The sequence below is a fragment of the Capricornis sumatraensis genome, chromosome 11 (assembly GCF_032405125.1).
Source record: "Capricornis sumatraensis isolate serow.1 chromosome 11, serow.2, whole genome shotgun sequence".
NCBI classification, from domain to species: Eukaryota; Metazoa; Chordata; class Mammalia; order Artiodactyla; family Bovidae; genus Capricornis; species Capricornis sumatraensis.
Genome location: NC_091079.1, coordinates 73,674,851 through 73,702,378, shown reverse-complemented (window position 1 = coordinate 73,702,378; position 27,528 = coordinate 73,674,851). Strand labels below are relative to the sequence as shown.

The window sequence follows — 27,528 nt, the reverse complement described above, 5'->3', positions numbered from 1 at the left end:
GCATGGCAACCCACTCCAGTATTCTTGCCTGGAGAATTCCACGGACAGAGGAGCCTGGCAGGCTACAGTCCACGGGGTCACAGAGAGTCGGACAGGACTGAGTGACTAACAATTTCTATTACAGGACATGTTCGAAGGTGACTACTTCTTCGCTTTATGCCATTTCTGTTCACAAAAGGTTCCACACGATGCTTTACTTTAAGATGGCAGGGAAACCTGTGTCAAGCCCCTTGACTGACTTCAGCTACTAACATCTCTGACTTCTCTTCACAGCTCCAGACCTTTATCTCAAGTGCAGCAAAGCCTAATCTGAGTTCATTCACCTGACTTATCCTCCTCCCCAGTCCTGCTACTTCATTTGGGTTCATCCGGTAGAAATTTAGACCCATTCCACTTGAAACTGGTGACTAAGACACATACATTCTGGCTCCAGTCCTCACACTTATTATTTTATCATTTTTCACTTAGACTGTCACCACAATGGCCTTCAAACCAGGCAGGCTCTCACCATCATTCTCTGTCTCCTCCTATCCAATCTTCCACATGTAATCAGAAAGATTTTTCTAAATTATAAATCTAGTCATAAACCAGAAAACCCTTCCCTGGGGAAAACCCTTCAGTGGTTCTGGAGGATGTTAAGGAATTACAAAATGGCAGTCCAAGAGTCAAATCCAGCTACTTATGTATGTTATTTGACCCATATAGTGGAAAAAAAAAAAAAAGCACTGAATTTTTAAAACTCTGACTATCTAGAGTCCAAACCTATTGTCATCTATCCAGGTGGCCGCACTCTTTACGTTACTGGTTCACTTCCTGTATGGACCCTGGACCTCAGGGATCAAGTTTTTCACAAGGTGAACAAAGCCTTTCCTGCTCTGGTCCTGCTTACCCTTCTAATCTTATTTCATGCTTTTAACTCAGGTCTGCTGATGCCAAGGCTCATGTTTATCTACTACACCACACTAACAAATGCTACTTCGTTGAACCCTTGGGCTTATGAAATGTGAGAGGCCAGTGCAGATAATAAACAGAGCAACAAACTCAAATTACAGGGAAGGAGTGTTTGTGTGTCGAGTGGGCGTGGGTAAAAATGACCAGATACAAAATCACTGAGATAAAGGCAGTTGTGTGGGAAATGCCTCCACACATGTCATCCCATTTATTGATATTTTATCAGGGTGAAGGCAGTAAAATACTTGATTTTTCCAATCCCTGTGTCTTATTCATCTTTGCACCCTTAGCCTGATCCTTAGCAGGCACTGAATAAATGCTCATTAGATTAATGTGTTTTTATGGAAGTTTGCAAAAAGCTGAATGTCTTGCTACTCCCAGGCCTCAGTTTCTCTTTTTTATCCCATCTCTCTCAGTGAACCTACTGGCTCTTTAGGGCACATTCATGTTGTACCCAGTACAACTACTTCCAATGTACCTCAAATCATCCTAATGCCAAAATAAGTAAATGCAAAAGAATCAAGTCTGGCCATAGATAGTATATCCAGAAAGACGGTTATCCAGGAAAACAGAGGAAGGACATGCTTTCTCCTCCCTTTAACTTCTCTACCATCTGAACACAAGTTAAGCCCACTATGTAGACATAAATAATACTATCGCTAAGACTAATGCCGTGGGAATTGTAAATACAGACTGAGAAGCTGTAATTTCCAGGAACTGTGGAATCAGTTTCCTCGTCCCATGCCATGGTTTTAAACATCTTGGCTGGCCACCACTTCTGCCATCTTTGATCCCTGTTCATCTTGGAATGCCACTGGGGCATACCCCTCACATCCCTCTTACAAAATCCCTAAACACATGCAGACCACAAAATAGAGAGGCTCAGAGTTCACTAGGTAAAAGTCATCCAGAAAGTCTATAAAATACAGATTCCTGGGCCCTTCCATCCTGGAATAACAAGCTAGGGCAGTGCCAAGGCATCTGCATTTTAAACTAGCTTTCCTGGGGATCTGACAGTAGACAAACACCACACTCTGAAGTGATAAACAGCGTCATAGACATGAGAATTCTACAGCATGAAAGATGTTCACAGTAAGTGCCACGATTTGCTCTCAGGCATGGTCCAACTCCAACCTTTCACTATTCACACTAAGTAATTTTTTTTTATTAAATGGCAAAAAACTTTTGTTCTTGTCCCCCTAACTGCAGTTACCACATCCTCAAAGAAGCACTATCTATGTGCCCTTCATTTGCGACCTATTTCATTAGGTACTTACTTCTGAGGCTGAGGCAGCTAAGCATCAGAAATATGTATCATGCAACAGAGCCTGGGTCCCATTCTCATTAAAATGATACTAAATTCTTAGGGTTTTAGTTGTTTTTTTTTTTCTTCACAGCAGGTTGGCAGTCATTCAATTATAGTGTAATTCAGTACTGCAGCTCACTTCAGTTTAATCAGTTCATCTCAATTCTGATCATTATATTCAAAGGCTTACTCTATCCAGATGCCAAGTTTCCTCAACTGGACAAAAGCATAGCAGAAATATTTCTGTTTGGCAAGGCAAAGCAGATTTTTGAAGGCATTATCATGCCTCGGCAGGGCACTAGTCAGGTTGTAATTTGCTGTAATTGTTCTTCCCACAAACAGCCACAATGATTACCTCTAGGTCACTGCACCCAAAGACGGAGTTCTTCTCAGCCACTGTAACTACCAAAGTTATTTCTGCAAACACCTTACTCAGAATTAGACTGCAAAGAATCAGTTTCTCAGATGCTGACTGATGAGAAGTGATTGATCTGGTACATGCTTTTTAGTGGGTTAGGCCATACACTTGACTGTGTGTGCACATTAGAAACATGGAAATAACTCAGAGCAATCACTGGTCTCCCATAAAACCATCAGCGTACCGTATGCATCATTTCCCCCACCTGCTATGTTTACAAGGCGCCCCAAGGAGAACTAGCCTAAAGCCCAGCAATCCATCTGCCTCCCCATTCCACGGGGTAATTATTGCCTCAACTAAGCAAAGAGAACTGCGTGGCATGCTGCTGATCATGTCAGGTGACTGCTGTAAGTGACTGACTTACCCAGGTCATTAGAGTTCCTAATAGTGGCCGGAGTTGTGGTCACAATGACAAACACACAAACACAATGCCCTAACAACAACAACAAAAAGGTGGGGGCTGGGGGGGGGAGAAAAATGGACAGAGACCTAGATTCAGTGGGCCACACCCAGAACACAAATCACAGATGAGGGTTTTTGTCACTTCTCATGGACATGTTCAAACAAGAAATAAGGAGAGAGGGGAGGGAGAGGGAAGGAAGACAGGACGATTTTATGAGAAAACATTGGTTAAAAAAACTGACAAAAAACAAGAGAGGACATGAAAGCAGGGTTGTTTGTTTGTTTGTTTTAACTTTTTAAACTGTACTTTGTTAGGTATTTCTTTTAAGAAAGCATTAGTCAACATTTTTTAAGAATGCACAGTTCTTTCTTTGCCATACACACAAAAGAGGGCCTGGCCTCCAACACAATACAAGCCTAACTGTGCCCACCTGAGGTCACAGTGACTAAGTTCAAATGCAAACTGTAAGGAATAGACTCCTTTAACAGGAGGATGATGTCCACGTGCAAAAACACACGTGCTGACGACACGCACAAAGCATATGCATCTCTTCAGAGAAATTCTGCTAGTAAGAAGCTATTAAGAGAAGAGCTCTTTGGGGACACACCCCACATGAATTGCAAAAGGTCACATACAGCTTCTTCCCTCTGAAATGAGACAGAGACAGCACACAAATTAGCATACAGATATCAAATCATTAAATGTTCCTTGTCAAGGCTCCTGTGGGAAGGAAAGGGAGAAGGCAGTGGAGAAGGAGAAGGAAGAATGTAGGTAAAAAATGGACAGGTCACTCTGAAAATAGTGCTGGGCTTTTAATTTCATACATCAGCAAAATTAAAGGGAAAAACGTGAGGGTGGAGGTGAAGGATATTTCAATATGGAGTTGTAATTTATTTTGCTGAAGTATAACTCCAACCACTGTCAGGATTTTTTGTTATAATACAAATGATAGGAAAGCCAGACTCTCAAAATAAAGGAGAATCCTTTATAATAAGTAAATTTAACTTTATATAAACTCAGTGCACTATTCTTTAAAACACTGAGTATCTTAGGATATATGATGCTCTCCATAATTTATACTGCCTTTGCTACAGATTTAGGGAGAGAATCTAGTTTGCAGTTTTAAAACTGTAATTTTCAAATTAAACTGCATTGTGATAGAGCAATAGCATTCTCTCTCATTTAACTAGCAGATTGTAAGAATCCCTCTTTCTTGTTAGTGAAAGGTGATGATTTATAATAAAGAAAACAAATTAATGTAGAATGATCATAGTAAAGTTAGGAAGTTACGGTAGTAACAGATATCTCTATATTATTTGAGTTTCATTGTAGCAACGGATGGTATTTTTACAATTTGCATGTACTTTGGTCTCTCACTTCACTGCCATGATAACCAACATATTTTGTGGTTTCAGCATTAAAGTGGCTGGATTAAAACAAGCTATTTCCCCCTGCTGGTTGGACGTGTTTTACATTCTCAACTTCACTGCCTGCAGCTTTAATACTCCCCATAGTACTAAACCCATTTATTTCTCATTCACCAACTGACCTCTGAAAGCATCATTAACATGCCCCACCCCCCCAAAGACCTTGCTCCTGTCAGTTTTAGTCAGCATAGCACTCAAAAGCCATCATGGGGTTTTACCAGGCTCTTAGGAGAGGAAAGTAAAGAATGACAAGACACCAACCCAAACCTTGGGGAACTGCCAAGCAGGAAGATGAGACCCCAGAACAGAGAGAGTCTTATCTGGAGGCAGGATGCAAGACTGAAGATCAAAAGGTAGGTTTATAGACACCGGTCATTAGACGCTTGAGCCACTCAATTCTCAGCTAGTTAATGGCACAAGGATCAATATTTACTTTTGATTTTCATGTATAGCATTATGGCCTTAGTGGGAGACAGGACTCCTGGGAAGAAGGTTGATCCAGGAAATGGGTCTTGGAAAGAATGATTTATGGCTGAAATTAACAATTTTATCTGTTTGCCAAATATATTTTTTAAGATCTGTCTGGGGCTCTTTCTTTTGCTTTGACCAACTTTTTCTTTTTTGCTGGTAACACTGCTCATGCTAAAGTCAGTCAGAGAGAAGGTGATGATGTGGAGAGAATTTCAGGAATAAATGTGGAATTGAGTTACGCAAACAAAGCTGTGTCAGTATGAAATGATAGTCCCCTGGGTTCATCCACGTTCAGCAAGAGTGATTTCTGAGCTTGGAAAGGGAGTGAAAGTAAACAGCATTACATTCTGCAAACGCCACTTTGAGTTCCAGGAATCTTTACAGCTCCAGTAGTTTTCCTTTTGTTTTCTTCCTGGGAGAATGTCAAGCAAACCATCAGTGGGTCTCCATTTTACACTGGATTCAGCATAATTAGCTTTAAAATAGAATATTTTGATATAATATTTTCAAAATCAAACAATCTGAGGCATTGTGGAGAGAAGGATTTAAAAATAGGCAGCACAGTAAACTTATGTACTAGGTAGAATTATTTTGTGAAAATATATAATAAATCTAAAGCTACACTTCTAAAATCCCTGAAAATGTAATCAGCGGTACTAACTACAATGGAATATTGTATCCTGCTTAATTAGGGCATTAATCATAGCACCTTGATTCAGCTGTCCCTTTTCATGCATGTGTTAATCTTCAGATTACATTTTCCCTAAATAAATTCTAAGAATTACCCTTTGTGAAACATTCTTCATGAATCATAAGACAGTCACTCCTTTAAATTTTACCCCAATTCCTAATGCTTCTCAAAGAATATAAGTCCTTCTAGGTCACGTGCTTCAATTTGTATGATAGACTCTGTTGAGCGATAATGGCAGCACCTCTAGGAGGTAGGCAGGGATCTGTGCCTTTACCAAATATGCTCACAGCTCTAAGGAAACTTCCTTAGACATGTATCAAATCTGACATATGTTCTTGTATTAAGAACCATCATTTCTCAAGCACCTCTGCAGGGCAGGCCCTGTTCTAGGAATACATTTAAATATGTAGTCTCTTTCAACCTCTCAGCTACTCTACAAGGTAGGTATTATCAACCCATTTTATGGATGTAACAACTGAGGCTTAAGGAGGTTAAGCAATTTACCCAAGGTCCAACACCTTGTAAGGGTTTGTAGAAAGGCCAGGCCTGCAAGTTCAAAGCCTGTCTTCTTTTCTTCTAAAATACAAGGTCAAGCCAGTACTGGGATATAACCCACCTTGATCTTGACCTCATTCATTAGGACTTGCTTTATCTTTGGGAATTTCAGAAACAGAAGTACCCAGGCTTACAAAGATTGCTTGCATGAAATGTAAGCTACGTTTTCCAGATTTAACCAAGAAATGTATTTTACAGTCAGAAAAAAGAAGTTAAGATTTCACATAGAAAATTATCACCTAGAATAACATAAAAACAGGGATGAAATTCCATCGGGTTGAACCATTCGAAACTGCTGTATCCCTAGGTTAAAAGAGTCAAAAAGATGCAGCCTCGTACTATTCATCCTAATAACAGACATCTGCTCCGAGACTCTAAGGAGCCCGTTTCAGGTCCACTCACAGCGCACCCGCAGTGTACTCACTTCCTGCCTTCGTTCCCATGGGTATCGTACCTGAGCAGAAGCTGTTGCTGCTCACGGTCCTCGCTGAGCGCCCAGAGCTGCTGGGGTTGAACTCTCTGCTCTCTTCCTCCGAGAAAGGAGACTCAGAGGCTGGGGACACCTTGTGCTGTTGCTGAGGCAGATGGGGCCGAAGAATCAAACGGGGAATCCGGCTTCGGGCAATCTCCTTCTCATGATGCTGTACTCTCAGCTCCTTCTCCAAATCGGACATCAGAGAGAAAACAAAAGGACACTTGTTGCCCCCTCTCAACTCCAGTCTGCTCCTTCTGGGCTCAGTGTCTGCGGAGCCACATTTCTGAATATTAAATCTTCACAGAGCAGTCCTTGTTTCCGTATCTAAAACGAGCTCCAAAACTCTCCTACTAAGCTAAGCCTTCTAATTTATTGAAGATCACACGCTGCAGCATGGATCTGTATACACACACACACACACACACACACACACACACACACACTTTCAGCTGCTAGCAGGAAGGCTATTCCTTTCTCTCATGTCTAACTCAACTTGCCATTCTGGCTTTTCCTAGCACATTCAAGCTTTCAGCTCTCTCAAAGGCTCTTTATAACTTGCAGCACACTGTGATTATTACTTGATTTCCTCCAGACTTCCATTTTGCTTTCCCTGAATTTAGCTGTGACAATCTGACTTCTGTTTTCCTGTCTCCTGACAAAGCAGACCCCTATACCTGAAACAGTTTCCCTAGATAGATCATGCAGCCTTATCTTTCAAATGCACCCCCTCTTCCGGCCAGGATTTTAATTATTCATTAATATCCTGGTACACAAGGCTTGTTGCCAACAGAAAAGCAAACAAAAATTCAATACCGGGTAAGATGGCTCCGCCTTTCTCATCATGTTTAGCTTTTGTTTCTTTACAGGACACTCAAATGAAGACATTTTTTCTCCCTCTCTCTCTCCTTCAAAACACAGCATCAAGTGCAGAGGGCTTTGAAAATGCCCCAAAGCAGTATTTCAGTAATATTTTCCCATTTTTAAACTGCTTTGCCAGCCATCATTTTGTTTAATCTTTCCGACAACAGAGGCCACGGAGAGCACACTAATTTGCGTCCCTATTTACAGATGAGGAAACTGAAGCTAAAAGAGGCAGAGATGCTCAGCCAAGACTGCTGCACATCACCTAGAAGCAAACGGGAGCCTGCAGTCAAGAGCTGGTCGGTCGGGGACACCCCCACCCTTCCCTATTAAAATGGACTCCCAGGACGGGCTCTCTGCAGAAAAAAACCCACCGCTCCCTCCAACCTCTGCAACTGAAAAAGGGCTTTGGATTAGGTAACGAACACTGTGGAAACATGACCTCCTGCTCATTTCCACGCGGCTTACCAGGAAGGGTCGCTGCCAAAGTAAACACCTCTGAGAGGCCCTCACAGTGCAGGAATTGAAGGGAAAGTCCCAGCCGCGGGTAACTCCCGAGGTCGCTCAGGCACCCGCCCTATCCAGGGGCGAGAGCCGCACCCAGCCTGGAATCTGTGCTGTCACCCGGCAGGTATCACACGCCAGCCGCTCCGCGGGCACCAGACCCAGAACCAATGGTGGAGTTCTTATTTCTCAGTCACCGGTATATCAAATCCTTTTTAGTCACATCACACACGGAGGACGACGTTTGAGAGCTAGATCCCCAATCTCCAATTTCAGGGAATGGGATTAACCCTTCGGAGTCCATATTTTTAATCCTCAGTGTCAACCCTCCAAACACCGTACTACCTCCCCATCTCCCGGGGCTCGGATCTCATCACCAGGGCGACAGTCCCCTGCTTTCTTATTGCGCCCGCCACCTCGGCGTCCCCGTCCACCGCAATCCTAAAGGTCATCCCTCCAGCTCTCACCTGATCCGCGTCTCTCCCCGCAGTGCCCACCTCTCCTCTCCCTCCGGCGCTCGCTGACACAGCCATCGAGCCCTCCGGACGTGCCCTCCTTACCTTGGTCTCCCGAAGGGGTCCCATCGCGCTGCCGCCTGCCGGCTCCTCGCGCCGCCGCTGCCGCCGTCCAGGAGGTGGCACCTGCGGGCACCGAGGGCGAAGAGACTACGCTGAGCCGGAGCGCGCCGCCGGCGGCCGCTGCTGCGGGGCCGACGCGCCGCCGCCGCCGCTGGCCCTGGGCTCCGAGGGCGCGCCCCGCCGCCCCGCCCCGGCCGGACACGTGGTGCCACCGCGGCTGCTGTCGCGCCGCCCTCTCCCCGGACCTCCCTCACCTGCCGGCCCCCGACAAGGCTCCTCGGCGCGCCCCGCCTGCCCGACTTGGCCGCGGGCTCTTCTCCCAGATCAGCGCGCCTCTCCCGCTCTGCCGAGCCGGACCCTAAGAGGGGTCGCGGACAGAGGCTCGGAGCATCTTCAGCCCGGAGAAGCCCAACACCCCTCTTTGGGCACCTGGTATGGGGTTAGAAAGGGGTGCACGTGGGAGAGGAGAACCCAGAAGAGCTGTGACATCACGGAGAGCCAACCTGTACTAAGGGAAAGTTTTGCCTGGCGGCCCCTCCCTACCCTCCAGGTTTTCTGTCCGCGTCCAGCTTCCCGCACAATTACCTCGCCGGAGAAACGGGGTGGGCCGCCCTCCACCCGGACCCCTGGCAAGCCAGTGCTGCAGGCCTAACACAGCATCTGGGTTCCAGGATCTCGGAGGCTGCGCTCCTCCTCAGGGGGTTTGCATCAGAAGGGCTTGGCGTTGGCGGCGCGGCGCAGCCGCAGGGAGGGAACGGCTGGCTTGGGAAGCCGGGCTGCCCCCTCTTCAGCTCCGAACCACCGCCGCCCGCCCGCCGGGAGTCAGTGCCCGGCGCACGGCTCTGGCGACGCCTCACTCGAACTCAGAAAACCGGTTCAGGGCGGCACGCCTCTCGCTTCTAGCGAAGTGCCTATATGCCTAAAGTTCTTGACCTCTCTGAACTAAAAGTTTATGCTCGTTAAATTTGAGGGATAATAATAATAACAGCCTCGTCAAGTGTAGCTGCTGCTGCTGCTGCTGCTAAGTCGCTTCAGTCGTATCCGACTCTGTGCGACCCCATAGACGGCAGCCCACCAGGCCCCCGGTCCCTGGGATTCTCCAGGCAAGAACACTGGAGAGGGTTGCCATTTCCTTCTCCAGTGCATGAAAGGGAAAAGTGAAAGTGAAGTCGTTCAGTCGTATCCGACTCTTCGCCACCCCATCGACTGCAGCCTACCAGGCTGCTCCGTCCATGGGATTTTCCAGGCAAGTGTAGCTAGGAGGATTAAAAAAAAAAAAAACAGCTGTACCTACTGTTTGAACAGAACTTTCCAAAGGGCAGTGAGGTCTCCTCCAGCTCTTCCATTCAGTATTTGCTGCATCCTCTTACGTGATAGAAAAAGCATTTGAGAAAGACAAATATGTTCCCAAAAAAGCTCTAAAACCTGTCCAACTGAGAACTTCCAATAGGGATCATCCATCGTGTGGGCCTTAATTTATTACACTTCAGTTTTATCTGATGATGTGAGTCTGCATATAATAATTTAGAGGCCCTTTATTTCAGAATTGGAGAATATTATAAATAGCAATGTGGATAGAGAACAGTCTGATTGCTGCACCCAGTGTTAGGGAGGACGGGAGGACGATGGTCCTTAAAGATGGTATCTGAACCTGAACCATCTTGTTTGTCCTCTAAAAAGCATTTTTTCTGAGTCTTCAACTTTCAAGTCCAGGAATGTACAGTGAGTCTAGAAAGAGCTTGAAATCAGAGGATTAGTGAAATCAATTTGCCTCCTCTATATCCATAAAGAAGTCTTATTACATACATCTTCGTGTCTTTTCAATCTACTTAGCTCTCTTAAGCACTGAAGTTGATAATCTTAAGATTTTTTATTTTGTCAGGGAGAGGTGATTAATTCATACTTTTATACAGCTCATAGCTGTCTCAGATATGGGCTTCAGGAAAGTGACATTCCAGAATTCCTACAATTAGGAGCCCGAATTATGAGCCCAAGGACATACACTGTGAGATAGGATTGAACTGTTAAGGTGTTTCTGAGGTCCCTCTTGAGAATTAAATCTGGAAGTGTAAAAGCAGAAACACCTTCCACTGAGTTGTCCAAGTCAGAATTTCACATTCTTGACTTCTCCTTCCTATGGCCCCCAAATAGCAGAAACCACAAATGATCTTTGTGCTACCCTAGAAATAATGTCTTGAAACTGATTACTTCTAGCCTCTGTTTGACCACATTATCTTCACTTAGAGACTAAACCACAAATGTCCTGGATTATTACAATAGTGGTCTAACTGAAGTTGTTTTCCTTCCAACTTTGCCTCTCATTCCTCTCTTGCCAGTTTTGCAATTTTTCCACAAGGCCTTTCTAGCCATGCTTCTTCATTACAACTCATTACTGATTTCCCAGTTGTCCTCTACGTAATACTCAAAGTCCTGAATGTGGCATAAAGGCCTTTGCTGGTCTGGCTTTGTGTACATCTCCCATCTCATTTCTCTCCACTGCTCTTCTGAGATCCCCCCTCCCCTCACCAATCCTCCCACTGCCACCCCCTCCATCCACTGTCCCTGCCACTCCCCCTCCACATACAAATGGACACCCCTCAAATTGTAGCACTTGCAGTTCTCAGGAAGTATCGTGTTCTCTTTTCCCTCTAGACTACTGCACACAGTTGGTCCCTTTGTCTAGAGCATTTCTTGTACCCCACTACCCATCCTCCTCAACTCCTAAAGATCCATTAAGTTTCATTTTAGAAACACCTTCTTCCAGGAAACCTCCCTTGATCTCCCCAAAAGATAAGTCCTTACATATTCCCAGGACACCTGTATGCAATTCACCTGGGAAGAGCTGTTATGATTTTGTATCAGAATCCCCTACTTATTTGTCTGTCTTCACCAGGGATGTAGGCAGTGCCTAGTACAGGTCCTGACGCCATGAGTGACAGTCACTCAGTTGTGTCTGATTCTTTGTGACCCCATGGACTCTTGCCTGCCAGGCTCCTCTGTGCATGGAATTCTCCAGGCAAGAATACTGGAGTGGGTTACCATCTCCTTCTCCACCTGACACCGTAGGCACTCCATATTTAACAGTCAAATGAATCATGAATGAATGAATTCTCTAACCCCTTAAGGGGCCCAACAGTACAAGATAAAGAACTGTTTAGAAAATGACTCAGATAAAGCTGCCTCCAATATGTCTTTGTATTTGATGATGGGGTGTGTGCCTTAAAAAAATCCAACATGTGTTCAGTGAAAGCCTTTTACTGCAGAAGTGCAGGCCTTGAGAGGCTGTGCTGTAGCCCTGTTGTCACCATAGCAACCCTGCTAAGGGAAAGGCTGGTGATTTAGTGTTCAAACGCCTCTTAGCTCTGTACTTTTGGAACCCAAGCCTGTTTTTATGCTGTTCTAAAAGGCAAGTTTTACAAATGCTAGTATCTGTCTTGCCTTTAATTTCACTCAAGTGTTTCTCACGTCATTAAGAGAAGTGTCTTATAACATTAGGATCATACCATCAAAGAGAGATAATCTAATACAGTATAATATACTCAGCTCTGATCTGCTCAAAAATATTCTCTACTTCAATACTTATTCTCTGGTTTTCGAATTTTGTGGCTTTTCCTTTAGAAATGACTAGAATGCTGATTTTTTTTAGAAAGTAACTACTTCGAAGGTTGGAATTCTTCGAGATTATACATAATACCCCTGCCCAGACCTAGGAAGAACAGGGGAGATAGGGTACAGCAGATTGGGAGACAAGGGATGTGTTTATGTAATTATGTCCCCAAATCTGGGTTAAATTAATTGCTGCTTGGCTTATGTGAAATTTGTAATTAAATGATTCATACCTTTCATGTGCACACAACTTTCTATTTTCAGAGCTCTCACACATGTATAATCTTATTTGAGCCCCTCCTCCCCCCGCCAAAATCCTGTGATGTGCATGTCGTCAATCCCTGAAACCAGATAAGTCATAAAGGACAGGTTTTTCTTGACAGGAAGCCCCCAGACTGCAAACTTCACAGAAAAGACCATACAAATATACAAATGCACGGCCACAGAGAGGAAAAAAAAAAAAAGTCTGCACCATTCAACCGAGATACCTCCCAGTCCCCCACATCCATTTGCTCGGTCTGCCTCTCAGCTCACCTGCGTATGCTGGGGGCTCCCTCAGATTCAGTCAGGGCTGACAAAGCACCAGCTCCTAATCCTATCAGCGGTGTGAGCCAGTGCCGCCGTCTGTCTCAGTGACCCGATGTTGGGTGATCTGCACAGCAACAAGGAGCAGCTGACGTGCTTTACAACACGTCATGAAGAAAAGAAACTGCATTCTGGGGCATCCTGGGATTTTTCTTTTTTTTTTTTTTTTTGTGGTGGGGTGGAGACCCATATTTTTCTTAACCAGGGAGAGAGCTGCCTGCTTTCCCGTAAGAGCATGTGTGAGTGATTCAACCCCCCCTCTTCTCCTATGTGTTACTGTTTCTATACGGTTAAGGGATTTTGATGTTGTGAAACTGTAATGGGTAGAATTCTGCAAGGTTACTCCCTGAGGAGGGGGTCCAGAGAGTATCTGAAGCAATCGGGGGAGTGGGTACCTGAGGCAAGGCTGGCTGGAACATTCGTTGGGTTCAGAGCGTGTCAATTATCTCTGCCCTGCAAAGGAGTCTTCAGTCAGAGAGAGCTCTCAGATGAAGAACAGAGAGGAAGGGAAAGTCCAGGTGGGGAGGCAGAGGTTGGGGGTTGCAGGCTCTGAAGGATGGTAAGGATACAGTCTTCTGCTTGCCTGATGGGACAGCAGACATGAGGTAATCCTCCCCAAAGCCATTTGCTGTTTGTGGCCTTTTGTCAATTTGTGAGAATCAGGGATGATATTAGCCAAAGACACAGGTATGGTGATTGTATCGAACAAACTGGGGAAACATAGATGGACAAGTATGCTTACTGGGACAGTAGATTAGAATGATGGAGATTAAGACGCCCAGAAAGTATGAGTGTCAAGGATGCCACTCAGGTGGGAGAAACTGAGCCTTGAGATGCTTCAAATGATGGGACAAGACAGGGTGATATATGGATCTCCAGCCTTCCAGAAAAGGCAGAGGAAGTTTTCTGTGAGGTCGACATAGGAAGGCCTAAATCCAGAGGCTGAATTCTGGGTCTTTCTTTCCCAGGAGATCAAGGAAAACCAGAAGTGTGAGCAGGACTGGGCCTTTCAAAGCTGCCTGAACCCACTGGGATTAGCTAGCTACCTCGAGAGATGAGGCGTGAAGGCTGAGCTTCTCCTCAGACCTGGCAGGTGCAGAACAGGTCCCTCAGCTGAGAGGCTCTGACGGACTCATTCAGCATCCACAGCAGTCTAGGCTTAGAAAAAAATGTTATAATCTGGACTCTCAGAAAGCAGGTCTTGTGGTTAGATTTGTTACATTAAGATAAAAGAATCTGTTCTCCCTTATATCATTTATTTCCATGAATTTGCTTTCCCTTCGGTTTTCTAGTAAATGTGCTTTTATATTTTTAACAGTAATTCTGCCTTTATTTCTGCTAAAAGACTGGGGGAAAAGAGGAGGATTTTGAGACTGTCTCCTGGAAGGCAGAGAGCGGTTTTGCAAAACGGAGAAGAGCGCCCCTAGAGGCCAACTACTATGATGGCAGCTACAGGAGTCCAGGGGGAACCTGGAAGCACTAGCCAGCTGCACTGCTGGTCGAGGGTGGAGGGATTACTTCTGCAGTTGTGCAGCTGAGGACACATTTGATTTCTGCTCTATTTCCACCTCCTAGGCCATTCCTGTGAACCATTTCCCTTTATCACCAGAAATCATGTGATCTAGTGAATAAATTTAGCCCTTGCTATGTAGCTGCCCTGGTGGCTCAGTGGTAAAGAACCTTGCCCACAATGTAGGAGACCTGGGATGGACCCCTGGGTGGGGAAGATCCCCTGGAGAAGGAAATGGAAACCCACTCCAGTATTCTTGCCTGGAGAATTTCATGGACAGAGGAGCCTGGCGGGGTACAGTCGATGGGGTCGCAAAGAGTCAGACACAACGTAGTGACTAAACAACAGCAATGTAATTGCAGCTCTTTTCCAATCCACTGCAGAAAAGTCTGTAGGAAGATAAATCCAGAATTTGGGAATCTGGTCTATGTTGTTTCACCTGCCCATGTTTCATCTGTCCTCTCAAGCTCTTTCATCAGAGAGAAAAATGCTTTAAAAAGATAAATTTTCATGTTTCATTTTTAAAGGTACTAAAACCACACTGTCAAAATTTTGACAAATAAAAGAAAAATATTACTCATCATCTCACTGCCCCAACATCAAGTATCCATATTCCTTCTGTTAGCATTTTCGTGTATTTGCTTTCAGGCTTATCTACCGTGCATCAAAAATAGCACTGTTAAAATGAGAATGTGATTCTAAGTGACATATGGCATTTTAGGCCTTCAACGCCATCATATCCGGCTATTTCTGGATGACTGTGGTAGACTAATACTGACTGTTCTCTCATAAAATACCTTCTGTTCATCTTCTGATTGGGCATGAATCCTCTGAGATAGGATGCTCTCAGCTTGTTGACAAAAAGCTGGCGCTGCTGCTGGAAGTTCAGAGCACAAGCCTGGCTTCCCAAGTCCCTGGTCTCAATTACACTAGCCAAAAGTTTCAGGAAGAGCTGGTGGGGGGAGAGTTAGCAAGTCCAGACTGGAGAAATGACTCCAGGTTGGTAGAAACACTGTGTCCCTTGCTATTCAAAAGTGTAGCTACTAGCTTGCCATAATGTGATGCTGATTGGAAGGAGAGCAGGAACATGAAATGAGGTTCCCAAAGTCTGAAAAAAGATTTGTAATGGAAAAATGCACTTTAATAAAGGACAAGAATTCTCAAGTCCTAGAGACCAGATTTGAGTCCTCTGCCTCTTTCTCACTGCATGACCTTAAACAAGTTTTTAACCCCTCTGGGACTCAGTGGGTAATAAACCTTTGTCTAATGTTAGTTAAAAAAAGAAGGAAGGAAGGAAAGAAGAAAGATCAGGTTGCACCTGTTAGTGTTTCTGGACAAATTAACTTTTCTCATTCTCATTTTCTCACCTATAAGAGGACTTAATAACAGTAATTTGTTCATACTACTGTTGTAAGGGTCAGATAAGAATCCATGCAAAGTCTATCATTTATGTAGCACATGGTTGGACTTCATAGATACCTTCTCTCCCTCAGGACCAAACCATTCCAACACTACTGTTGCCTCCTGCTTGATTTGCATGCTCATCCTCATGATTTTTATTTTAATGTCATTAAAGGAAAATGATAAATTTCCCCTAGATGACTTATGAGATATAAAGTGAGAAACAACTTTTCATTAGAAAAGAAGATGACAGGACTTTTCTTCCCAAAAAAGAGAGCAGATGGCACGATAAATCGCCAGGTATCTATCATTCATATATTCATTTACCCATCGATGTTTATTTTATTCCTATTCTGTGTCAGACACTAGTTTAGGCACTGGTTTGAGAGCATTCAAAAATGAACATGTTTCCTGTCCTCAAGTATCTCACAGTCTAGTTAACAGAGATATGGATACAGCCATCAGCTGTTACACTATTACTGTGTTAACACCATGAAAGATGACAGTCCCCAGGGCTTGCCAGCATGTGAATCAGACTGGACTCTGAGACTTCCAGGGGTGAATTTGAGGGGAATGAATAATGACTATTGCAATTTTGGCTTCTTCAGAATCCCTTCCTCTTGCTCTCTCCTCTCTTCTTTCCACTCCCCACCCCTCCCTCACTTTGTCCACCTTCTACCTCCACCTTCTTTCCACTCTGACAACTTCTGCCGCCCTAACTGTTAATTAAATTATTTAAAAATTCAAGAACACCATGTTATACTGCCACCTGTTGGTTCACTGGTAAATTTCTATTTTGATACCTCAAGTTTCTTTGGTTTGCAACAAAGTTGTCTTAAAACAAACCTTCAGTTCAGTTCGGTTCTCTGTCATCCCTTTCTCCTCCTGCCCCCAATCCCTCCCAGCATCAGGGTCTTTTCCAATGAGTTAACTCTTCGCATTAGGCAGCCAAAGTATCGGAGTTTCACCTTTAGCATCAGTCCTTCCAGTGAACATCCCAGGACTGATCTCCTTTAGGATGGACTGGTTAGTAGTATTGCCTTTATTGAAACTTTGAGCACTTTCAGAAAACTTTCATAGTTTAAGGCTACACGCAACTGAATGCCAATAAATAGAATCAATATTCAGTGGGTATAGGATAATACTCACTTTTGTGGTTCAAAAGACAATAGTTCTAAGCTCCTCTCATCTCCTTACCTGCTGAGTCATTGTAGACATGCAAGGTAAGTCATAGGCAGTCATATGGTAAAATCATGTTCTGATAGTGCCTACCTTATATATTCCAAGATGTATTTTTGAAATTAACAGGCTTTTTGAGCAGTTTCTTAGTCTATAGAAAAACTAAGCAGAGGTGTAGTTGCCATATACCACTTTACCAAGCTATTTTTTCTCCATTTTTATTTTCTAAATTATGAAAATATCATAACAGATTTACAGGAGACTTGGGAAAATACAAAGTTACATATATTTCCACTATATATTACAATTATTTTTAAGTAGATAAGATTTTTAGTTGGAGTCTCAATATAAAAACTCTCAGAAATTAATAGAATGAATAGACAGAAAAGCAGAAGGACATAGTAGACCTGAAAAGCACTATGAACCAACTCAACATAATTCAGATTTATACAATTTTCACAAAATAACAGGATACAAATTCTATTCAAGTCCCCACAGACTATAAACCAGGAGACACTGGAACCAATACAGGGACATAAAACAAGGTACAAAAATTTCATGGCCTAAAGGTATTGAAATCATACAGAGTCTGTTCTCTTATCAATGTGTAATTACGTTTGAAGTCAGTATCAAATGATATTTGAAAATAACCCACATACTTTAAAGTGCAATGTGACAAGAGAGACAAGATCTATTCTTTAACTTTTTATATTTGGACACCATCCATCCCTTGTCTACCTGATTAAGTATACTTTATACCCTACTTCTAAAGAAGGTTCAAGTAAGTCCCTATCAAATGGTTGGACACCTCTTACTCATCCCCTGTCCTTCCCTATATCCCTGACCCATTTAGTTTACTTCTGAAGTCTTCTAAATCTCCATGACTGACTCAACACCAAGCCTTCTGGATCTTTCTTGGATGGTCTGAACAGCACTGCATTCCCTCTTATTCTTTGTAGGGGCTATTTGACATCTTTTTGGTGCTTCAAATCTACCAGTCTACCACTCCATCTCTTGCTGTGCAAATACCCTTCCATCCTGGTTGACTGACAAATTAGAAGCTATTAAGAGAACTCTCTCAATCTCCTGCTTCCAGACCTATAAATTCACCTGCCTCCACCCCATTCTTCCCATGTCTGGTTCTGTAGAATCCAAGTTGTCTCTCTTGTGTACAAGGGTAACTCCTTTACAGGGGCTTTTCCACCTCTTAAGCAAAATTATTCCATCAGTTAGTCCTTCTAACTCTCCAGGTTTCTATTTCCTTATTTACAAAATGTAATAATCACAGTACCTACTGGTGAGCATTAGGAGTTACTACACATGAAGAACTTGGAAGAGTGCCTAGTATCCATTAAGCATTCAGTGAGTGTTAGCTGTTATTACCAGCAATTATACTTGTTTCTTTTTTCAGATAACCTACTTTTCTATCAGACACTTCACATCAGCATTTAAACATCCTGAAACCTTTCCCAAGGAAACAAATAACTCTCTGAACTTTTGTATCATTCTAGTATTACCCATTGCTTCTCCCTTCATCATAAAACTTCTTTAAAAAAGTTGATATTCCCAAGTCTCACACCTTTCTTGCTTCTTCACCCAACCCACTCATACACTTGTACCCACCATTCTAGCAAACAGCTCTTGCCCAAAGTCACAAATCATTTCTGTGTGGTTAATTCTAATGACTGGTTTTTACCTTAACCTTCATTTCTCATCAGTCTTTGGCACAATTAAACACTCCCGCATTTTTGAAACCCACTTTCCTTCCACAACAGAACCCTCCTGTTTTTACCTATTAACCCAATATCCTTTAAGTCTGTTTCTTAAATATTGATGTTCCTCAGCCTAGCCCTGATCCTCTTACACTTTCATCCTACTGTTCCCCCGGTAATAACTTTCTTTTCAATTGCTTCAATTACTATTTATACACAGATCTTCCATAAATTTAATAAATTTTCATTCCATAGCTTATCCCATAAGCCATCTGGATATCTCAGGGTCCAAAACACACTGTATTCCAAATTGAATCCATCGTACTTCCTCTTAAGGTGGAACTTTTCTCCCTGAGTTCCTGAAATTAATAAATGATATCATTGTGCAGGCTCAGGAAGCTGGACGAACTCTCAACTCTTCTCTCACCATCACCTTTACAATGAACTGGAACTTAACTCATATCTACTCTACCTCTTAATTATCCTTAAAATGTGTTCATTTTTCTACCACTTCTGATTGCCTGCATTCCTAACCAAGTGCACAGACTTGTCCCTTTGGTCCCTTTTAAAATAGCCAGAATGATGTCTTTCGACAAATCCGATCAGCCCCTATCCTGTATCCCCCAGCTCCAGTTGAAACACTTCAGTGCTCATCACTGCCCTCGAAATAAAGTTCATACACTTACTTATGACTTCTAAGCTCTCTCGTGATCTAATCCTTGCATTCTACCTTTGTCTTTCTCCAGTGTAGTTCCACGTACAACATTTCTCAATCTCTAACTTCATCTCTCCAACCACCATCCAGTTCCTATCGTCCTCCAGATGTATTCATTGAAAAATTTGCTTCGTTAGAGTCATGGAATTTCATCTTGGGTGTGAAATAGAACAAAATGATTTCTGGCTTTGAAATATTTTCTGCTGGAACTATACGGGTGGATAGTATTATGGAAGGATAAAGCCATATTAAAGATATGGTGAACACAGAAGCTGTGTTAGCTTTTGGGTTTGTAATATGAATTGAAGGGCAATTCAGAAGAATTTAATGATCAAGTGAAATAGTGACTTCCAAACTGGTAGAACTTGAAAACTTCTGCCACAGAAAATACATATATTTTATCTTATTCATTATAAAATAATAAGCTTAGTTAGCTTCATTATTTTAACGAACTCACTTCTCTTGAGTAAGAATTCAAAGAAATGTCTTTGCAAAAGTATTCCCATGATTCTTTCTTACAGATTTCTCTTGATTTTCCCTACCACTTATTTGACCTTTATTATTAAAATTGAAAATAATTCTAGATTAGGATTCATTTTTTTAAAAAGACAGTGGCATTTATATTTCAAAATATTCATATGGTTGCATTGCTATATTTTTATTGTTACAATAAACTCAGGAAAATGCAACTTTTTCAAATAAATATAGGATTTTAGCAGATCTATTTTGGAACTTAGAAAGATTTTTAATAAATAGTTAATTGGGAAAAGAATATTAGAAAACTCCACATAATAAACCATTTTAAAACACACTTGAGAGCAGCCAGTTTCCTAAGTATATAAAAATACTAAGTATAGAAATACTAAATATAGAAGTGTGAATTTGTTAAAACTAGTATGCATAAGCTGTTTACCATCTCCCATGGTAAACAACTGTTTTCTTCCATATAAATTGCTATTTTTTCCCTGCCTGCGCTAATGTCAGTATCTCTCTCTACAGAGTTCTAAATTTAGAAGTATTCCTATAGAAAAGGACTGTGAAATATTGCAAATGGGGAATAAATATAGGGTTAAGAACCTTCTAGTTCTTATTTTTGGCTTTTCATTATGCAGTAATGGGTATCTGAAAAATATTGTTTTAAAATAAGAAAATTATTCATCACTAAATACAATGGAGCCAAAGAAAATAATAATTAGGCAGTTTCTGTAAGTCCGTCTAAAAATTGCCTTACAGGCTTTTACTTTGACGGCTGAGAATCCTATCCTGTGAATTCCAGACTTTTTATAAATAAGTGATTTTATTTATTCAATAAATATTCATTGAGCCTTTCTTGGCTGTGTACCAAGAACTTCTGTAAATATTGGGAGAAATTTAAATAGTGTGCCTTCGTAGCAGGTGGGATTTTTTATTTCACTCTGCCCTTGCACACTGTCCTAAGCAGTGTTTAGAGTGTTAGATGGCCATGGAGAATAAAGGTAGAATGAAGAGCTCCATTCAAATATTAAGCCACACTGCATCCTTTGGAGGATGCAGCAAAATAAAATATGATCATTTTAACACTTATAGGATAATAACATGACCTGCTTAATATTCATACTTCAATTTCTGGCTTTAAGCTATATTTTAAGATAGTGAAAAGTTAAGTTGCTCAGTCATGTCCGACTCTTTTCAACCGTGTGGACTAACACAGTCCATGGAATTTTCCAGGCTAGAATACAGGAGTGGGTAGCCTTTCCCTTTTCCGGGGGATCTTCCCAAACCAGGGATCAAACCCAGGTCTCCTGCATTGCAGGCAGATTCTTTACCAGCTGAGCCACAAGGGAAGCCCACTTTAAGATAAAGCAAAAAAAAAAAAAAAAAAAAACAGAAAAAAAAAAAAAAAGAATGCAACCTGTTGATATAGAACATTCGCTGTATTTTTTCTTTAAGAAATATGGTCAAGTGAGAATCAACCAAGTCTTTTTCCCCTTGGTTGAATCCCTTGAATTACTTTTGCTATTTCTATAAGCATCACAAACTAAACGGACGCACAACAGCCGTGAATGGTGGGAAATGTATTCACTTCACTTTATTTTGCTATAGTAGTTCTATTATGACACTTCGCTGCAGAATAATCACTTATCCATCATTTACAAACATAGCCAGAGATCATGGTGATTTACAGAAGTGGTTTGAACAGAAAATCCTGTTTCTCTTTTTATCAGAAGGAATATGGTTCTCCTTCAAAACTGAGGTTTTCTGATGTTCTTTTGCCAAAGGGCAATGTGTTTGTTCTGGTGAGTTTAAAAAGAAAAGGTTGACAGCAGGTCTGCTGTTATATGCTCCTGGCATTGGGCCTTCTATAGAAACGTGCATCAGATATTCAAGCCCTTTCTCAAGCATTCTATTCCTATAACCTGACTTCATCTGCTCCTTTCCACTGTTGCCATTGAAACTGGAAATCACTGCAGAATATAAATCATATGATAAATATTGGGGAATATGTCTTTGTAGTTTTTCAGCACCAGTGCCAAACTTTCTTGCCTGGAGAGCTGTGTGAGGCTTCTCAACCTGAAACCTTGGAGCAATTCCATTCTTTAGCCAACTGGGAAGCATCCGCAGGATTTTACTGCAGCAGCCCTCCAAAGGGATTAATAAACATTTCAGGTTCTTTGACTGCATATGCTTTTAAGGCATTCTCATTGTTGAGTCTATATTTATATCCAACAATTTTAAACTCTGGGATGCACCTTCTTTACGAATATCCCCAAATGTGATGTACGCAGTTTTAAATAACATTATTATTATAAATGAAAAGACTTTCCCTAAAATTTTCCATCACAATACTATCCCTCATTTTGTCTGATCCTACTGAAGGATGCTACCTTTGGGTTTCTTTCTGCACTCACCAGTAAGTCAGAGTGGAAGACAATGCCATTTGGAGAGTAGGTCTAACATCTCAATGATGAGTAGAGATGCAGGACGTATTTAAGGCTAATGAACGCCTTCAGGTGGACTTCCCAGGTGGCTCAGTGGTAAAGAACCCACCTGCCAATGCAGGAGACGTGTGTTCGATTCCTGGGTTGGGAAGATCCCCTGGAGAAGGAAACGGCAACCCGTTCCAGTATTTGCCTGGGAAACCCCATGGACAGAGGAGCCTGGCAGGCTACAGTCCATGGGGTTGCAAAAGAATGGGACATGACTAAGTGACTAAACAACAACATCTTCAGGTCTCTCTGGATTCTCACCGATAGTTCTGAACCTGTGATTTTCTCACTGACCATGCTTTTAAACAGAGGCTCTCACACAGGTAATCTATGAAGGAGGGCCGTGTCTGCCCTATGCTCCAACCAGTGCATTCCATCTGCTTTCTTCAGTGTTATTAAGCAGTCTTCCACAAAATCTGCTGAAGTTTTTAATTCACAAAGACAAAGGGGGTTGTTTGATATATTATAAAGAGAGGTAAGTGTGGGAAAAATGTCAAAAAAGCCAGGGTTTTAAGTGTGTTTGAAGCTGCTGGCTCTCTCAATGGTGACTAAGACGGAGGTACTGAAACTCAGAGGGGTATTTCCTGCTTGAGCAGATCAGGAACTTCTCTCTTCATTTGGAGATTAGCGCTAATACTATTATCCATTAAACCAATATGCTTGTTATTTACATCCACTCCAAGCTCATAGACGCTGTTAAGAACTGCATTTTCTTTGAACCTTGTATTACCTGCTTGGCCTCTTTAAACTCAACAATTTAACATTTGAGAAAGGAGTCTTACCCACATAGAATGTATAAGTCATTTTGTGGTCACCAAGCACTTGTGTTTTCAGGTCCATTTGTAAGGATGGAAAAGTACTGGGTTTACCAAACAGTGATCACTAGATCATGTTTGCCAACTTTCACAATGGTGTGGGTGAGCCTTATGTTTACTTCCAGCAAGAGAGTATTGCTCAAGTCTACTCCACAGTGGACTTCCATTTGGGCATGAGAGAAAATTAGCCAAGGGAATTTCCAGTTTGACCATTGTGTAGGCAATAACAAATAGCTTGACAATCAGCCGCTTCTTGCTTGCCCCAGCAGCTATAAGACTTCTAGTAATGACTGCAGTTTGAGGTTCTTCAGGGTAACAGCGGTAGAGGCTTTCAAATCAGATACCTCTTTGGTGCCTTTCACTGCCTACACGTTTATTTACATTGTCCTTTTTCAACGAGAAGCCCATACGGCCCATAAAAGCAGCACTGTATTTCATAATGGCCCATTTTGAATTTGCTCTTTTGTACACAGAGAACAATAAGTTTTACCAATCACAACCCCACTGCCAGATTCATAAGAGCTCTTTACCTCTGCCTGCATAAATATTTACAAATATCTATGATTCGTAAGATCCCCTAGAGAAGGGAATTGCCACCTACTCCAATACTCTTGCCTAGGGAATCCCATGGACAGAGGAGCCTGGTCAGCTAGTCCATGGGGTCGCAATGTAGGCTAAAGCCAACAGTCTCCTACGTGGTCTCCCTTATGCAGCCTCTCCTCCACTCTAATCATATTTGAGTCTACACAGGAATGTAATCTATATAGGACTCTAGAACAGGATTTTTCAGCATAGGATTCGTCCTGGAGATCCCCTCCTCAAGAATCTTTTTGGGCCCTTTGGTCTCTCGTGCCCCTGGCTTCGTTGTTGTCCTTTGGTCACTAAGTCATGTCAGATTCTTTTGTGACCCCGCCAGGCTCCTCCTCTTTTCCAGGCAAGAATACTGGAGTGAGTTGCCATTTCCTTCTCCAGGGGATCTTCTCAACCCAGGGATAGAACTTGCATCTCCTGCACTGGCAGGCTGAAAGTGGACTTTACTTTCTGCCTGCAAAAATTTGCAAGCAAATTTTTTGTTACTTTGCAAAATTTCTTTGTATCCCAGCCTGCTTTCAGTTTCTCCGTTCTGAAGTATATGCTTCACAGAATTTAGCACCCATTCTGCATTTGTTTTCTGTTTATCTGTCTGTATTTTCCTCTCAATCCTAAAAGCAAAGAAATATGTATTTTACTTTCTTTTTACCCTTCCAAAGCACCTGGCACCAAACATAGTAAACAGATTATTAATACACACTTGTTGATAAAAACTGATTAAGACATCTGGCATACAGAAAAGTCATGGATGACATTTATCAGGGGTTATTAAGGACAATTTGGATCCTGAGATACTCTTGATTTTTTAGAGGAAACCAAGCAAATAGCTACCCTCTTCTTCAAGACGATGCATAAGGCCACTGTCAGGGAGTCCACAAACATAAATGAATTAGGCCAGGCACCAGAAATATAAACAGGCAAAAACAAAGTCCCTTTTCAGTCTCCCTCATTCATATTCTACCTGGGGGTGGGAAGGTCAAGTTCATAAATATATATGAATGAAACAAGGACATTAGGACAGAGATAGGAAGAATAAAGGACAGAATCGGATAGAAAAGCCTCTGGATCACATCTAATGTGACATTTATTAGGTATCCCGTTTAACTCTTATGACTGGCTTAAAATATTCTAATTTTGATTAGTCAACATGTATGTATATAATTGTAATGAATCAATTAGGCTTTTAAATTTGGTCACTGAGGGCATATTTTTGAAAAAATGAGTCACAGTTAACATAAGGCAAACCAACATCTGATGGAGGTACTTTTTACATCACAATTAAAATATTTCTGTATTGTAGTAGTGTAATGTTAATCGCTCAGTCCTATCCGACTCTTTGTGACCCCACAGACTGTAGCCCTGTAGCCTGCCAGGCTCCTCTGTCCATGGGATTCTCCAGGCAAGAATACTAGAGTGGGTTGCCATTCCCTTCTTCTGAGGATCTTTCTGACCCAGGGATCGAATCAGGGTCTCCTGCATTGCAGACAGATTCTTTATCATCTGAGCTACAGGGAAGTCCGAAAATATTTCTGGTGATACTTTATTATTCATCTTTGTCTTTCTTTCACCATAGTTTGTTTTGTTTACTTCAAATTCTCTTTTTTGCTCCCATTTTCTAGTCTTTGATTTGACTCCCAGCTCATACTCTCAAGATTCTACCCTTTTTGTCCTCAAATAAATACTGCATGTATTTATTGGCTTTGTTTCGTGTTGCTGATGCTTTTCCGCACTGAACAGATTAGACTGTCCTGCACCACTACTTACCAGTTTAAATTTGAAAGTAATGTGCAAATATTGTGCAAAGTATTAAGTATGATCACTTAATATATTAAGCTAAATCAACAATTATTGAAGTAATTCAGTAATTTTGCAAAGGGCTAACCAAGATTATTTCTGGCTTCAATGAGTCACATACAGTATATGTTAGGAAACAACAAATAAAAATTTGAAAATTTAAAGGCACACAATGTATGTAATGGCTGGAATCAAGAAAGGAAAAAAAAGCCACAGTGGAATATGTGCTGATTAGTGGTACGTGAATTACTTCTCAAAATGTGTTGTTAGTAACTCAGTCCTATAAAATTCTTGGTGAAAAAAATATAGTCCATCGTCAACAAGGACTAGGAAATGCTATATACCAAGTGGCTCTTTAAAAATTCTCAATACATATTAAGCCATTAAGGGCCCTGAGAAATCCTGCAGTAAAAGACACTAATTGACTTCATTTAAGTCAGCGTTTCCCTAACTCATTTAACCATGGAACGTTTTTCTTAGAAAACATAATTGGCAGTTTCAGTGTTAGAAGAAGCATACTTTGAGGAAGGCTGGTACAGATTAGATGCTGAAGAGTTCAGAAATGGAGAAGGCCACCTGCATTTGGGGAAAACCACCGATGAAGAAGGAGTGTTTTTGAGTTAGATCTTGAAGAATGAGGTAACGATGAGGCAGGGGAGGCATCTCAGACAAAGGGAAACTTGTGGGCTGAAAAACAGAGAGAGCGCTAGGTGTAGGAAAGAAGGTTGGGAAGAGCCTGTCTGGTGAAAGCAGAAGGTTCCTGCAGGCTGCAAATGGGCGTTAACACTAGAAAAATGGTACCGCATAGTAGAATGATTAGCAATCCATGTATTCTTATGCAGTTCCCTCTCATATAGTCATAATTTCTTATATGCTCATTTAATCATCAAGTGTTAGTTGCTCAGTTATGTCCGACTCTTTGTGACCTCCTGGACTATAGGCCACCAGGCTCCCCTGTTCATGGAATTCTCCAGGCAAGAACACTGGAGTCGGTTACCATTTCCTTCTCCAGGGGATCTCCCCTGACCCAGGCATCACACCCAGGTCTCCCACATTGCAGGCATATTCTTTATAGTCTGAGCCACCAGGGAAGCTCAAGTGATTACTCAATTAAAACCTGAATGGTCTAGGCCAGCAGTGTTCAACAAAAATAATCAGTATCATAAATGTACTTTTACATACAGTATTATCAATGTACTTTTAAATCTTCTAGCAGCAACATTAAAAAAATAGATTAATTTAACTTTAAAATATATTTTATTCAACACAGCATATCCAAAATATTGTCACATCAACATGTCAGGAATTCCCTGGAATCCAGGGGTTTAGGACTCTGAGCTTTCACTGTTGAGGGCCCAGGTTCAGTCCCCGGACAGAGAACTAAAGGCAAGCCGTGTAGCATGGACAAACCCCCCCCAAAAACATGTCATCCGTATAAAAATTTTTAACGAAATGTTTCTCTTTTGGACAAGTTTTCAAATTCCAGTTTGTACTTTACAATTACAACAGATCTCAATTCAGCCGAGCCACACTTCAAGGGCTCCATTATAACCACATGGTTAATACTACCATATTGGACAGGACAGGCCTCTGCTGCTGCTGCTGCTAAGTCGCTTCAGTCGTGTCCGACTCTGTGCAACCCCATAGACGGCAGCCAACCAGGCTCCTCTGTCCCTGGGATTCTCCAGGCAAGAATACTAGAATGGGCTGCAAATTCCTTCTCCAATGCATGCCTGGATGCTAAGTCGCTTCAGTCATGTCCGACTCTGTGCGACCCCATGGACAGCAGCCCACCAGGCTCCTCTGTCCACAGGATTCTCTAGGCAAGAGTACTGGAGTGGGTTGCCATTTCCTTCTCCTGGACAGGCCTCTACATCAGCATAAATTAGCTGGATAAAGCAGTCAATCTGGACAGTTTCCTAGTAAATGTAATTACAATTGAAAGTTTTCAAGTCTTGAAGATTCAATTGGGAAGACAGATTTGAAATTTATGTTTTATTTTTTGGTTTAACTG

At 42.1% G+C, this 27,528-nt stretch overlaps 1 protein-coding gene across 3 annotated transcripts in view; it reads right to left on the bottom strand.

Annotated features, from left to right (window-relative positions):
• Positions 1 to 8,646, bottom strand: part of SYBU (syntabulin) — an 82,266-nt gene extending 73,620 nt beyond the window's left edge. For 2 of the 3 annotated variants that reach the window (XM_068983731.1, XM_068983732.1), the window contains exons 1-2: positions 8,623 to 8,646; positions 6,677 to 6,878 (exon numbers count right to left, since the gene is read on the bottom strand). In XM_068983731.1, coding sequence (XP_068839832.1) covers positions 6,677 to 6,878; positions 8,623 to 8,646 — 226 coding nt within the window. Of the gene's footprint in view, positions 1 to 6,676; positions 6,882 to 8,622 lie in introns of all 3 variants that reach the window. The other variant, XM_068983730.1, reaches the window with a different exon arrangement.
• Positions 8,647 to 27,528: the final 18,882 nt, after the last annotated feature.